A 13,155-nucleotide genomic window follows, 5' to 3' on the forward strand; every position below is an offset into this window, starting at 1 on the left:
GTCACTTTTGATCAAATGAACACATCCTTGCTCAATAAAAACATAAATTTCTTACCAAAAATAAAGTCATATTACATATTTTATGTTTAAAACATATAGCAACAGTCACTTATTACTAAATAAGTAGTAGGAATTATTTTAATTGTAATATTATTATATATTAATTTAATTAATTTAGATTAAAAATATGAAATATTAGTTTAAATATGCTATATTAAATATGCTATATATATATATACATAAATATATATATATATACATAAATATATATATATATACATAAATATATACAGATATATATATAGGACATAAATATATATATATATATATGTGTGTGTGTGTGTATAAAGTAAGTGCCATTTTTTTCCTTTTCTGTTTCATGAAATTTCTGTAGGGACCCTGTGAATCATAACGCAGGTTGGCCTGTTCTTAAGTTTACATGCTGGATAATTATCCCAATCAAATGTCTGCCTATTGCTAATTAGCTTTACAAATCCACAACAAATATCCCCCATAGCCCCCTTCCATCAAAACGATAAAAACCTGAGTCTACGAATACTCTGGAAAATCCTTTTCAGGTTTCATGAGGAACGCATGCTAACGCTAACACAGCAACAGTGTGTTTAATGTCTCAGACTTCACCCTGAGGGTATGTCACCATTCAGATCAAGGCAAGTCAACAACAGTGATGATGGCATTGCGTTCCCTCCCACATGGTTTAGAAAGTGAAACGATAGCAATGGTTTGTTGCTCTATTGAGCGCCTCAGTCTTCACAAAGGCTCAGACGATCCTAAAAACAACCCTCTATGTCAGATTGCATTAAAGACCATATTTGGGGAAAAAGCAGGTCAAGTTTTTCTTCTCTCTCTCTCTCTCTCTCTCTCTCTCTCTCTCTCTCTCTCTCTCTCTCTCTCTCTCTCTCTCTCTCTCTCTCTCTCTCTCTTGTTTTCTCTTTCTCTGTTTTTTTTTTTTTTTTTTTTTTTTTCAGGATAGCCTTGAAGTTGGTCTCCCATCAGTCACAAAGCGTGGTTCTATTGACGTGATCCAGGGAGGGTATTGACGGTTCCATAATTTGGGCAGGGAAACACAAAAAAGCCCTGCCTCCCGCTGTGCACAGCATGTCACTGCAGGCAGCGGGAGCTTCACATTTTATTAGCCTGGGAGAGCAGCCCCACTGCAAATAAAACACATTCAGCCAGCCACTGATCTCTGTCACAAAAACAATACCATCATAGCATACCGCTCTCAGCGCTCACTCTTTCTCTCTGCCATACGCGTACATACGGGCACATGCGAATGCTTGGTGTAACTCTTTCTCCCTTTATCAGTCATTCAGTCTTTTGCTTTCCCTTTAGCTCACTCTTGAACACCACCTCGTTCCAACTTTCTCAACATTTCTCTCTGTCAATCCCCCCTCCCCACCTCCCCCCTTCACTCTTCATAGTGTCTCTTTCATTCGGCCCCACAGTTGGACACTTCACACTTGGAGGTATAGCAGCTCAATGAACAGGCTACAAATGAGCTGATTCAAAAGAGCTCAACCTAATGAAAAAAAAAAAAAAACCTGATATATTAGATTAGCTCTCCACCTGCTCCATTCTGTGTGCATGTTTCTTTATGCATATTATTATCATTGAGAAACAAGAGCACATTCAAGTTTAAGAAATACTTTGACCTAAAAATGAAAAGGTTTTTAGACCTGTATGACTTTCTTTCTTCTGTGGAAATGAGAAATTCTGAATTTTATGCTGGTCCTTCTTTTACTCGTCATTAAAATGAACAGGCACTGATGCTTTCAACTTCCAACAGAACACAAAAGCACCATTAAAGTGACTCTTCTGCTATATTTCTTATCTTCTTAAGCCTTATTATGGTTTTATTTGAGGAATAGCCTGAAATTTAAGTCATTACTCACTGATAATCTTCCCCTCCCGTAAGGTATTAACCATTGCGACTAAATCATTGAGTCAGTGATCAGTTTGATTTATGCACAATCCAGACTGGTTTTGTGAACTGAATCCACTATTCATTGAAAACATCTGACTCAAAAGTATGATGAGTTAAAGGGTTAGTTCACCCAAAAATGAAAATTCTGTCATTAATTACTCACCCTCATGTAGTTCCAAACCCGTAAGACTTTCGTTCATCTTTTGGAACACAAATGCAGATCTTTTTGATGAAATATGAGAGTTTCTGTCCCTCCATTGACAGCTATCCGCAACTCAACTCCCACTTTGAAGCTTCAAAAAGTTAATTAAGAGATCGTAAAACTAATCCATATATGAATTGAACGGTTTAGTCCAAATTTTCTGAAGAGACTCGGTCACTAGATATGATGAACAGATTGAATTTAGTCTTTTTTTCACATATAAACATTCATCAACGCACACATCAGTTGTGGTACGGAAGCTCATGTTCGCTTGATGTGCGCGAGCCAATGAAGTTCATTCTCTATAACGCAGAACATTTGAGCTTCCACAATATGTTTGTTCCAACGCATTCTCATCCTAGGGCGTCATGACGCTTTTGACATTTCGTCTACATCGAACGCACATGGCACCATAGATATCATATACAAACGCTAGATGTCTTATGGCGCAGTCACTTCCGGCATCATCGTTCGGCCATCTTGTCACAGTGCTCTGTGCATTAAGGTGAATGATCAGCACGCACACAAATCCTCTTATCTCGCTGAAATCTTGACGGATTTACAAACGGTTTGGTTTCTTACAAACGTTATTAACGTGGCTATAATTCCGAATGCTTGAAAATGTATGTTATAATTTTTCATATGTATGCAGTGTATGTATGCAGTGCCATAACTACATCTCTGACGTTTATAACAAACCAAACCGTTTGAAAATCGGTAGAAAAATGAGCAAGTTATGGTTATTTAAAAGTACATGCACCATTGAAGTAGTGAGCGAGTACACTGTCGCAAGATGGCCGCCACGTGCGGACGTCGACCTCCATTGGCCAGCAGTGCGCACGAGACATCTAGCCTTTATATATGATATCTATGCATGGCACCCTTTAGCGTCAATATGAGACGCACAGAGCTTTGTTCGGTTATGGGTAGGTTTAGGTCTGGGGTAGGGTTAGGTTAGACCGCTAGGAGGCGCCTTCTGGCCCATATCTATCTGCGTCTCATATTGACGCTAAAAAGGTTGCCATGTGCGTTCGATGCAGACGAGATGTCAAAAGCGTCAGTATATGACGCCTCAGGTTTGGTTGAGCTTCTGTTTATGTTCGCTGATCAATGTTTATATGTGAATAAAAGACTAAATTAAATCTGATCATCATATAAACTGATCAAGTCTCTTCAAAAAAATTGGACTAAACCGCTCAATTCATCCGGATTCGTTTTACATTCTCTTTATGAACTTTTTAAAGCGTCAAAGTGGTAGTTGCGTAGCTCTCAATGGAGGGACAGAAAGCTCTCAGATTTCATCAAAAGATCTTCATTTGTGTTTCGATGATGAACGAAAGTCTAACAAGTTTGGAACGGCATGAGAGTGAGTAATTAATTAAAGGATTTTCATTTGTAGATGAACTAACCCTTTAATGAATTGTTACTTCTCTCATGGACACAGACACATACTACTTACAAAAGTGAAGAAAAGCCTCATCATGACCATATCGTTGACGTGTCAGTGTCTACCTATGTGAAAAAGAAGTGTGCTTAATTTAATGTGCACTTGTAGTGTACTTCAAATCTTAAAAGCATATTATAAAAAAATGTTCTTGCAGATAATATAATATTAGGCTACTGAAATAAAAGGTCACTAAAGTGTGAGTGCACTTTTATGACTGTTTCTTAAAACACTTTTAGAAAGTGCACTTTGTAATAATGTCAAGTCAAAAGTTTTACTTCAAATCACATTTTACATCATTATGTTTTAATAATCTTTTGTCATCCTTAAATAAAGTATGCTTATTGTGATTTGTTGACTAAAGCACATGTAAAGTACTTGATTATATTTGAACTGTAATGTGTTATACAGTATTATTACATTTAATCTACAGTACTGTATATAGATATATTAACATACAACTTAAGATGTACTTAAGTCCTACTTCAGTGAGAACTTAAGTTTATTCTTTTATATATTATTTCAGTAATGATTATTCTTTTTAAAAGTATGCTAAACTGTTCTTCTTTTTCACACGGGTACTCATGTGATGATACTACAACACACAGACCCCTGCATTCACACACAGACGGCAGGGGTTGCATTTTTACACCACATGGTGTCCTACAGAGGATTACCGGCTGTCTACGTTACCATGTTTACCGTCGTTTTACTTTTCTAAGAGACAACTGAGCAAACACAAGGCTGAATTGTAAAGGGCAGATTGCCAATATTTATCTTTAAAGTCTTAAACTTAGAAAAATGAGTAATGATTTGTTTCAAACTATGTTGTAAACCCTTGTATATAGAGAGCAAACAGATCTTGTTGCATCAGCATGGGGATAATAAAGAAGTTGTGCAACTTGAAGACTCACTGACAAATATTGACTGCTAACAATCTGGCCTGTGGGTATGAATCAACAAAAACTAAACTGATCTGCTGCACAGAATAAAGATAGATGTGAGTAGTTGTAATGATGTGTGGTATAACACACACACACACACACACACACACACACACAAAGCTAAATATCACAGTCCTCTCATGCTCAACTCAAAAGGAGTAACATCATTTAAGGTTGAACGGATGGATGGATGGATGGATGGTGCCATTTCAAAGAGTGAAAGTGCTAAATTTTCTACATATCTTAATCATTTTGTTAACAACATGTATTCACTACTTCATTGATCTCATTGTTTCTGCCTTTAATTAATACATGGTTAGCTAACTGCATGATTTGTATTTGTACATTTCTGAAATACATAACTTGTACGCAGTCACCTCTGATAACAAATCACTCTAAATTGTAATGTAGACACATGCATTTTCTGTAACGCTGCTTTTGAAACGATATGTATGTGCTATACAAAGCGCTATACAAATAAATGTGTGAATTGAACTGAAAGTATTAAAAACAAAGCAAGCATTCACTGAAAACACACACATACAATGTATTAATAGTGTTCTCCAAAACTCTTCCTCCCTCTATCCAACTCATTGGAGGTTTGAAATATATTTAAATAAAATCTGCAGATGCCTTTTTTTGTTCCATTACATGGAACTCTCTTTAATCTAGCCGCACTCAAAAAGATATTCAAACATCTTACATAAATTATGCTCTCAGTATTAAAATCAAAGGCCAACGCCACCAGTCCCAGGGCTGTGGGAGAAAACTTTTGATGGACAGAAGGAGAGAAAGACACAAACTTATGATAAGCATATGTCATACACTTTTTTCTGCCTTTCAAAAGATGCCTCACTTTAGGCACCCTAGATTTGTACTGCAATACAGTGCAGTATTCTTGATTCACTAAATGATCTGGTCTAATCAAAAAATAGTTGTGATTAACATAATTCTCAAATTGTATTGGATAATATAATCGTTCAAACTGAAGTTTGGCTTTTGGGACCCGCCACTGACAAATGTTATACAGTAATTGTTATTGCTTATGGTATTCACTAAGGCCATGCGGATGAAAATGATTTCATTTTAGTGTGTTTTTTGTCCAATATTTAAAATCAAAGAGAAAAGTCTATACATCAGTGTTCATATATTTATTTGTAGATTTTCAACATATGGGGCACATTATTTATGCTTCAAACTGGCTGTAACTTAACGCAACGATCATTATTTTGTTAGTAATACAATTAAAAACGTCTGCATTCAATAATCATATTCGTTGAGATACACTACTGTTCAAAAGTTTGGGGTCAGTAACAAAAAAGAAACAAAAAGAAAAGAAAAAGAAATGAATACTTTTATTTAGCAAGGATGCACTGAATTGATCAAAGAAAAAAAAAGATTTCTATTTGAACTTTCTATACATCAAAGAATCCTTATGAAAAAGTTAAGCTGCGCAACTGTAACTGTGTATCCTCAACATTAATAATAAGAAATGTTTCTTGAACACCAAATCAGCATATTAGACTGATTTCTGAAGGATTATGTGACACTGAATACTGGAGTATTGATGCTGAAAATTCAGCTTTGACATCACAGGAATAAATTACTTTTAAAATATGAAAACAGTTATTTTAATTTGTAATAATATTTCCCAGTATTCCTGTTTTTATTATATTTGTAATCAAATAATTGCAGCCTTGGTGAGCATAAGAGACTTCTTACAAAAACATGCAAAATCTTACCAACTCCAAAGCTTTGCAAATGTGACCATTAACTTATTACAACAAAAATAGGTTAATATGTCACTAAAGTGTCTGTCTGAAGATCTTTAACAGTTTTAGGCATCATTCTCTTAATGCTGAGATATCACAGTCTCTAGCTCAATGTCCACCTTGTGGAGACCCCTGGAAACTCAGGCTTAAAATCAATCTTAAAATGTGTGACAATCTCTGGAAGACCAGACAAGGCACAGACAAGGCTTAAAGGGATAGTTCGCCCAAAAATGATATTTAACCCATGATTTACTCACCCTCAAGCCGTTTTTCAGACGAACACATTTTCAGTTATTTTAGAAAATGTCTTAGATCTTTCAGTGGTTATAATGTGAAGCTATGGGGCTCACCTCTTTCAAGTCCCAAAATGTGCATGCATCCTTCACAAAAGTAATCCATCCGGCTCCAGGGGGATAAACGAAGGCCTTCTGAGGGTAATCCGTGCGGTTTTGTCGTAAAAATATACATATTTAAAACTTTATAAACGAAAATAACTGGCTTCCGGTAGCGGTCGACGCACGTTCACGGAGATGGATGCTGGCGTATGACGTAGGACGTAGCGTAGGAAGCGTTGTGACGTAGAACGAACGTAGAGTTTTGTTTTGCTCTGCTCTCTGGCTGCGCTGTCACGTTCGTTCTACGTCACGACGCTTCCTACGCTATACGTCATACGCCAGCATCCATCTCCGTGAACGCGCGTCGTTAACTGAAAGTGACTTGCACTGGCATATCTTAAAATATGTCAGTGCCATTGTTTTTTTTCTCAAGATGCATACTAATAATGTTTTTTTCTAAGGCACATTTATAAAAGCTAAATGTTCTAATTGAACTAAGGTCTAATCCTGGCCTAAGCCCTCTCTGTGAAACCAGGCCAATGTGTTACATCCATAGACTGTAAAAGGTTACAACCTACACTGCCTGTCTACGTCAGACGAGCAGTATAGGTTGAAGAGGGGGAAAAAACATAAATAAAACTTACATAAATGTTTATATGAAATATTAAAAACAATATATATATATACTGATAAAGTTGAATATGTCTATAACAATGTACAAAACAATTGTCCTAGCGACATACTGAAGTCCTCTAATGTCTTTTCATTACCCAGATGAGCAGACTGATATATGGCATTGCTATGGATGATGGGGAATATTAGGATATTCATGTCATCACATATTCTCAAAATATACATGTGTGTGTAAAGTGATATATGTTTCATTACAGTATATTAATGTCTAATGAACAGTTGCCTTTCACCTGTGTGCTCTGCCTTGGGGAAAAAATATATAGCAACATCTTTTTTTGACTGTCGTGGTGAATCATAAGTGTGATTTCTGTCATTGCAGATCACTTGAATATTGTAGCATTTTGAAATTACATTATGATACAAAAAATCGAATTCCTTCTAAAAACATGATGAATTACATAAATGTCTGTGCAGATGTAGAGATAAAGGAGCCCAGCATCGGTCCATCAGTGTTACACTGACACACTAACAATGCCATATTTGTAGTTGTGTTGATTTGCACATCCAAGGCAAATTTGCATTGCAAAATCAATGTCGAACCCATCTTCCTCGAATTTACATTTAGATAAAGTAAAAATATATCTTATCACTACTCATCTTTCAGTAGTTGTTCATATATTGTGCTTTAAAACTAATGTTATTGAAATGTATTTATTAATACTGTTTTAGATAGATGTGGATACATTTAATACACTCTACTACAAGATACAAAAAGCATCAAAAAGTCTGGTTTCAAAACTATATCTTTATTATCACAATACATCTACACACTAATAGTGTAATAGAGCAATAATCTGTTTGCGCTAGCTTCATCTTTGTTCAAATGAAACGTAACCTTTTTTGTTAAAACAAACAAATTTGCATTGACAAAATAAAAGAGACTGAGCCGTGTTTCCACCGCAGGAACTTTTCCCAGGAACTAGGAACTTTGGTGTGGTACTGAACGCAGCTTTTCATTTTAACCACCATTTTTGAGAATCTGATGCGGTGCGTGCAGTCCTATGTCATCGGACTAATTTGCCTAATCTTCATGGTAATTTAGACCGTGGTGGAAACCAACCGAAAGCAAAGGGTAATTCCGGTAATTTACACCAAAATTAACCAGAATTTTTATTTTATTTTTCCAGACCTGTTGCTTTCTGTGTTCTGTGATTAGGCAAATTAGTCCGGTGATGATGCAGTCCCAGATGTCATGGTCTACTGTTGTTCAGTGCCGTCCATTGTTTGCAGTGGAAATAAACAAATTGGAAGTCTGTAAAAGCCTGTAGACAACAACAAAATGACACATTTCCAACATCTCAATTGATAATGACAGGGAAGATGATTTTTCATCACACCACCAGCCCACCACCAAATTGGTCTTCATTATGAATACCAACCTGTGTGTTTTCTTTTATTGTAGATCAGTCCTCCGGCTGCCATCACGACCCCCATCACCAGCCCTACAGACCCAAGAATTATCTTAGACCTCTCAGACTCGGACAGAGAAGGATCTGTAAAGTGAAAGAAAATTCTGTTCAAATTGTCCAGTGAGGCAACAATCTGATTCTTAACACTAAATGAATCATAACTCTGTTCTTACCCCAGTGATAGGCCATGGGTGTATGAGAACTGGCGTGCTCCACCACACAGGAGATCTTCTCTCCAGGTTTGGGAAAGTATTCCAGCTGGGAGTGAATCTGGTAGTACCAGTCTCCATCAGCCAGCTCTTCAGTGGAGGTCACATCAGCTGCCACCGCTTCATCATCTCTCATCCACGTCAGTTTGATGGGTTTGGGGTAGAAGTCATAGGCACTGCACACCAGAACAGCTTTCTGATTCCCAATAGCTTCCTTGTCTGACTGGATAATGACTTCTGGTTTTACTGTAAAATTGGACCGAGTTGGACGTGAATTCTTATTTATGTCAAATACCAAAATATAAGGTTTTGAAACCAATAATAAAATAATATCTTACATCTTTAAATTAAGTGTTCTGAATTAGAAGAAAATATCTTTCACCTGTCATCCCTGCATTAGGGATAATTATATTTCCAACTTCTTTACATTGGTTCAGCACAAATTTTGCGTGTGTAAGTAAAATCTTGTTTCTATTGTAGTCCTCTGCCCATTTCTTTCCAAATTCAGTGTAACCAACAGCCTTTTCCTCAGTGCTGTTGTATCTCAGATATTCTATCATGTTGTAGGTGACCGAGAAGATAAATTGAATGTTTTGTTGAGAGTCAAGTCGACAGCGAATTTGGACATATCCGTAATTTCCATGAACTGAAACAGAAAAGAAAAAAAAAAGGAAAGAAAATAACAGACATAAAATACAAAAATTAGCTAATAAAAATAAACAAACTGTATGAAAATAGGGCACAATGTTTCAATTTTCATAAAAAAGATATTAAAAACAACATTGTCAGAAAGAGTCATAATGAATCAGAAGTGGGATTTTTGTTAAGTCAGAACCTTTGAATATTGCAGTAGTTGGGGAAATTAATCAGGAATGACATAAATATTAAATTTAACATTTGTTTAGTTGTGTTAACACAATATGATTATTGATGATGATGATTCTGCAATATTTAATTTTGAGAGCTTAGGAGAAATTTGGTAAATGAATTATAAATCAACACAAAAGCATTTTGTAAATAATAATAATAACATTTAATCTTACCTGTTTCAAATAAAGCAGACAAAAACACGGTCAAATGTACCACGAGGCTGTACTGCATTTTTGAAGTCATCCCGCTGTGTGCACTGTGTCTTTGAATACAGTGTGTTGCATGGATCTAGAAGAAGCGAAACTAGTTCTCATATTACACTGTATATATTTAGATTAGATTTCTCTTGCAAAATGTTAAGCCCACTGATTTGGATTAACACCTTTGTGCAAAGATTCTTCTTTCAGAATTCTCCACTTTAATGTATCTGAAACTCTTGGTAAGACGTCTTTGTTTTTTTACTCCACAAAGTTACCATCTAAAACCCATTTGATTGAAACATTTTAACTTTGTCAATTCAATAAGAAAGTTCTAAAAAAATAGCCAAACATTTTGGTATACATTACAAATACAGAGAAGTAGGATTACATATGTAAGTAGTCTTGTGGACCAATAACAATATAAATGTCAGTCTGGTTTTAAAAATGTAACAAATTATTTTTTTTTATTGAAAGAAATCATACTGTAACTGTAAGCAGGTTAAGACAAGTGGTTATCATCCATGTGGAGAGATCTCCAATGAAGCAAAACTATCCAAATCCCCAGCAGGCTATAACAAGCAGAAGTCAAAGTACGAAAAAGCTTTGCTCCAATCCAGCAACCATCAATGAGATAAATAGAAACGCTAATAAATAGCTTTCTCCAGGTATATAACTATTTAAGTAACTAACAACCCTAAATCCAGTTCCACTATGGTAAACCGACCCAAGACTGACTGAATGTCATTATGTCATAATGTAGTTTGACTGACTGACAGTCAAAATTCTGGTGACGGTGACCTCTGGTGGTTGAGTGGTTAACTTGAGCCAAGATCATATGAATACCAGAATATCAAGTTCATGACTGACCACAGCACCACGGGTGTAAGGATCCAAAAACCGACTCACTTCTGTGAACAAACATGCTTGTATCATTTTGCGGAATAGCATTTTTCATTGCCTATTTGTCATATACTGAAGGTCAAAGTAAGTAAAAGCTTTAGGACAAATTCTAAAACTTTTAATTAATAATGTGATTTAAAATGTGATTCATTAATGATAATTTTGCTGATACAGAACAAATCGAATCAATATATGATAATCCTTCTATGAACGAAGAGCGATTCCATTGTAATACTGCTAAAGCTTGAGTTGTTGTTTTATTATGTTTATTGCAGAAATAAATGCAGAATTTTATTTTCACTTGCAGTGAAAAATATCTTCATATGAATATATATATATATATATAATTGTTATTATTATTTTGGTTAAATTCAACAATTTGAGTTAAACTACTAGAACTAAAAATCTTCTCTAGGTGATATGTAACAAATCTTTTACATTCTGAAATCTTTAGGTTATCCTGAATATGGCTTGATTGAATCATGCAGTGGATCAGCTGGTAGTAACGAAATTCTCTTCACTTATGATACTGAAGTGGCTGCATATATGGATTTAGAAGATGCAAAACTAGTTCTCACGGTGCCTGATATTGTATATGGTATTGCTGGCTTTGATAAATTAATCTTACAAGATGTTTTCCCCACTGATAATGGATTAACACCTGTGTGCAAAGATGCTTATTTCAGGACGCTCTCTCTTAATATATCTGAACCTCCTCTTGGTAAGATGTCTTTTTCACACAGTTACTGTCTAAAGAGAATTAGGATTAAAATGGTTATTAAACAAAACAGTGATAAAATCTAAATATCTTTCAGAATCCCCCTATACCTCAATTTACCCCAGGAACGATATGAAATTAAATGTCAAAAATACCATGATTTGTCTGGTTTCTGGATTCTTCCCTCCACCTGTCAAAGTCTCGTGGACCAAGAACAATGTGAACGTGACAGATGGATCAACTATCAGCAGATACTATCCCAACAAAGATGGGACACTTAATGTATTTTCTCGACTGAGCTTCATTCCAGAGGAAGGAGACGTTTACAGCTGTTCTGTGGAGCACAAAGCCCTTCAACAACCTCAGACCAGAACATGCGGTAGATATTTATTTATTATTCACATCTAATTCCTTTTAGACTCACATGATGAATGTCACAAATGTTTGTGTCTGTGCAGATGTAGAGATAAAGGAGCCCAGCATCGGTCCATCAGTGTTCTGTGGAGTTGGTCTGGCTCTTGGGCTGCTGGGTTTGGTTACTGGAGCAGTTTTTATTGCCAAAGAGAAAAAATGGATATAGGTACTGATACAGCAACACTGACACTGTTGTTAGTTATTTTGTCATGTACAGATGACATGGAAATGCATTTTGCATTGCAAAATCTGCTGTAGCTCAAATACCCACTATATTCCCCGTTTCTATAAATAATCTACATCTGCATCATGCATGAGAAATAATTTTAATAAATGTCTGATAGCCTTCTGTTGTTTGAAAAAAAAAAAAAAAATAGGATAAATAAACTAGTGAAAATATGAAAAGGATATTTTAGACGAATTTATTTTCTGAAATTCCACAGGGCCAGAAATGTAATGTAGCCTAATTGAAAAACCATCCAAAATTTACTCATCACAGCCTTCTGCTCATCTCACATATTTTGCTCAATTTAAAACAATGAACATATATTTTCAAACAGTTGTCCTTTCATGGTCATATTGATGAGATATCAATGTCAGATTAGTAGCAAAATTGTTTGTTGTGGTTGATGTTATAGCATAGCTGTAATTGCTAGAAGTCAAATATGGTTTTAATAAAATCTTGAAAATGGATGATTTTGTTATTAATTTATATATAAAAAATAAAGCCATTAGCAAATATTATGAAATGGTTTATTTTTATAGATACATATTACATGCAGCATGTTGAGTGCCCTCACAAAATTCTGATTCTTGACGCCCTCTACTGGTCAATTTATTGATAGAATTTTGTTTCTATAAAAACAAATCAGTAATGGTCATTTGACAGACTCTGGTGGCTGAAATAAAATAAAATTCTAAAATCTAAAAATTCTGCAATTAAAATTTTTGTTTCTATTTTAAAACATCTAGTATTGGTCTTGCTAGTTCAACATTTCCATCAGAATAGTTTAACATATAGGCTAACAACTGAAAGAGAGTTATTGTAGTTTTTGACAGTAGATTTAATCTGTCAGCTCTTCTATCACAGGCCAGAA

At 35.3% G+C, this 13,155-nt stretch overlaps 2 protein-coding genes across 3 annotated transcripts; one reads left to right on the plus strand and one right to left on the minus strand.

The window, feature by feature from the left end:
• Positions 1–8,064: 8,064 nt before the first annotated feature.
• LOC311278089 (rano class II histocompatibility antigen, A beta chain-like) lies at positions 8,065–10,758 on the minus strand. Its single transcript, XM_084388670.1, has 6 exons — positions 10,510–10,758; positions 10,000–10,114; positions 9,339–9,602; positions 8,921–9,202; positions 8,718–8,831; positions 8,065–8,600 (listed from the first exon to the last, which is right to left on the minus strand). The coding sequence occupies exons 1-6, from the start codon at positions 10,543–10,545 to the stop codon at positions 8,536–8,538; spliced, it is 876 nt and encodes a 291-aa protein (XP_084244796.1). The 5' UTR covers positions 10,546–10,758; the 3' UTR covers positions 8,065–8,535.
• A 132-nt stretch (positions 10,759–10,890) lies between these two features.
• Positions 10,891–12,750, plus strand: LOC311278543 (H-2 class II histocompatibility antigen, A-U alpha chain-like). Of its 2 annotated transcripts, none has more exons than XM_084389456.1 (4): positions 10,891–11,010; positions 11,381–11,647; positions 11,844–12,023; positions 12,103–12,750. In XM_084389456.1, the coding sequence occupies exons 1-4, from the start codon at positions 10,947–10,949 to the stop codon at positions 12,222–12,224; spliced, it is 633 nt and encodes a 210-aa protein (XP_084245582.1). In that variant the 5' UTR covers positions 10,891–10,946; the 3' UTR covers positions 12,225–12,750. The 2 variants fall into 2 exon arrangements, with proteins under 2 accessions (XP_084245582.1, XP_084245581.1); XM_084389455.1 differs by having other exon boundaries at positions 11,742–12,023; positions 12,103–12,416.
• Positions 12,751–13,155: the final 405 nt, after the last annotated feature.

Source organism: Rutilus rutilus, assembly GCF_951802725.1.
Source record: "Rutilus rutilus genome assembly, chromosome: 19".
Lineage (NCBI taxonomy): Eukaryota > Metazoa > Chordata > Actinopteri > Cypriniformes > Leuciscidae > Rutilus > Rutilus rutilus.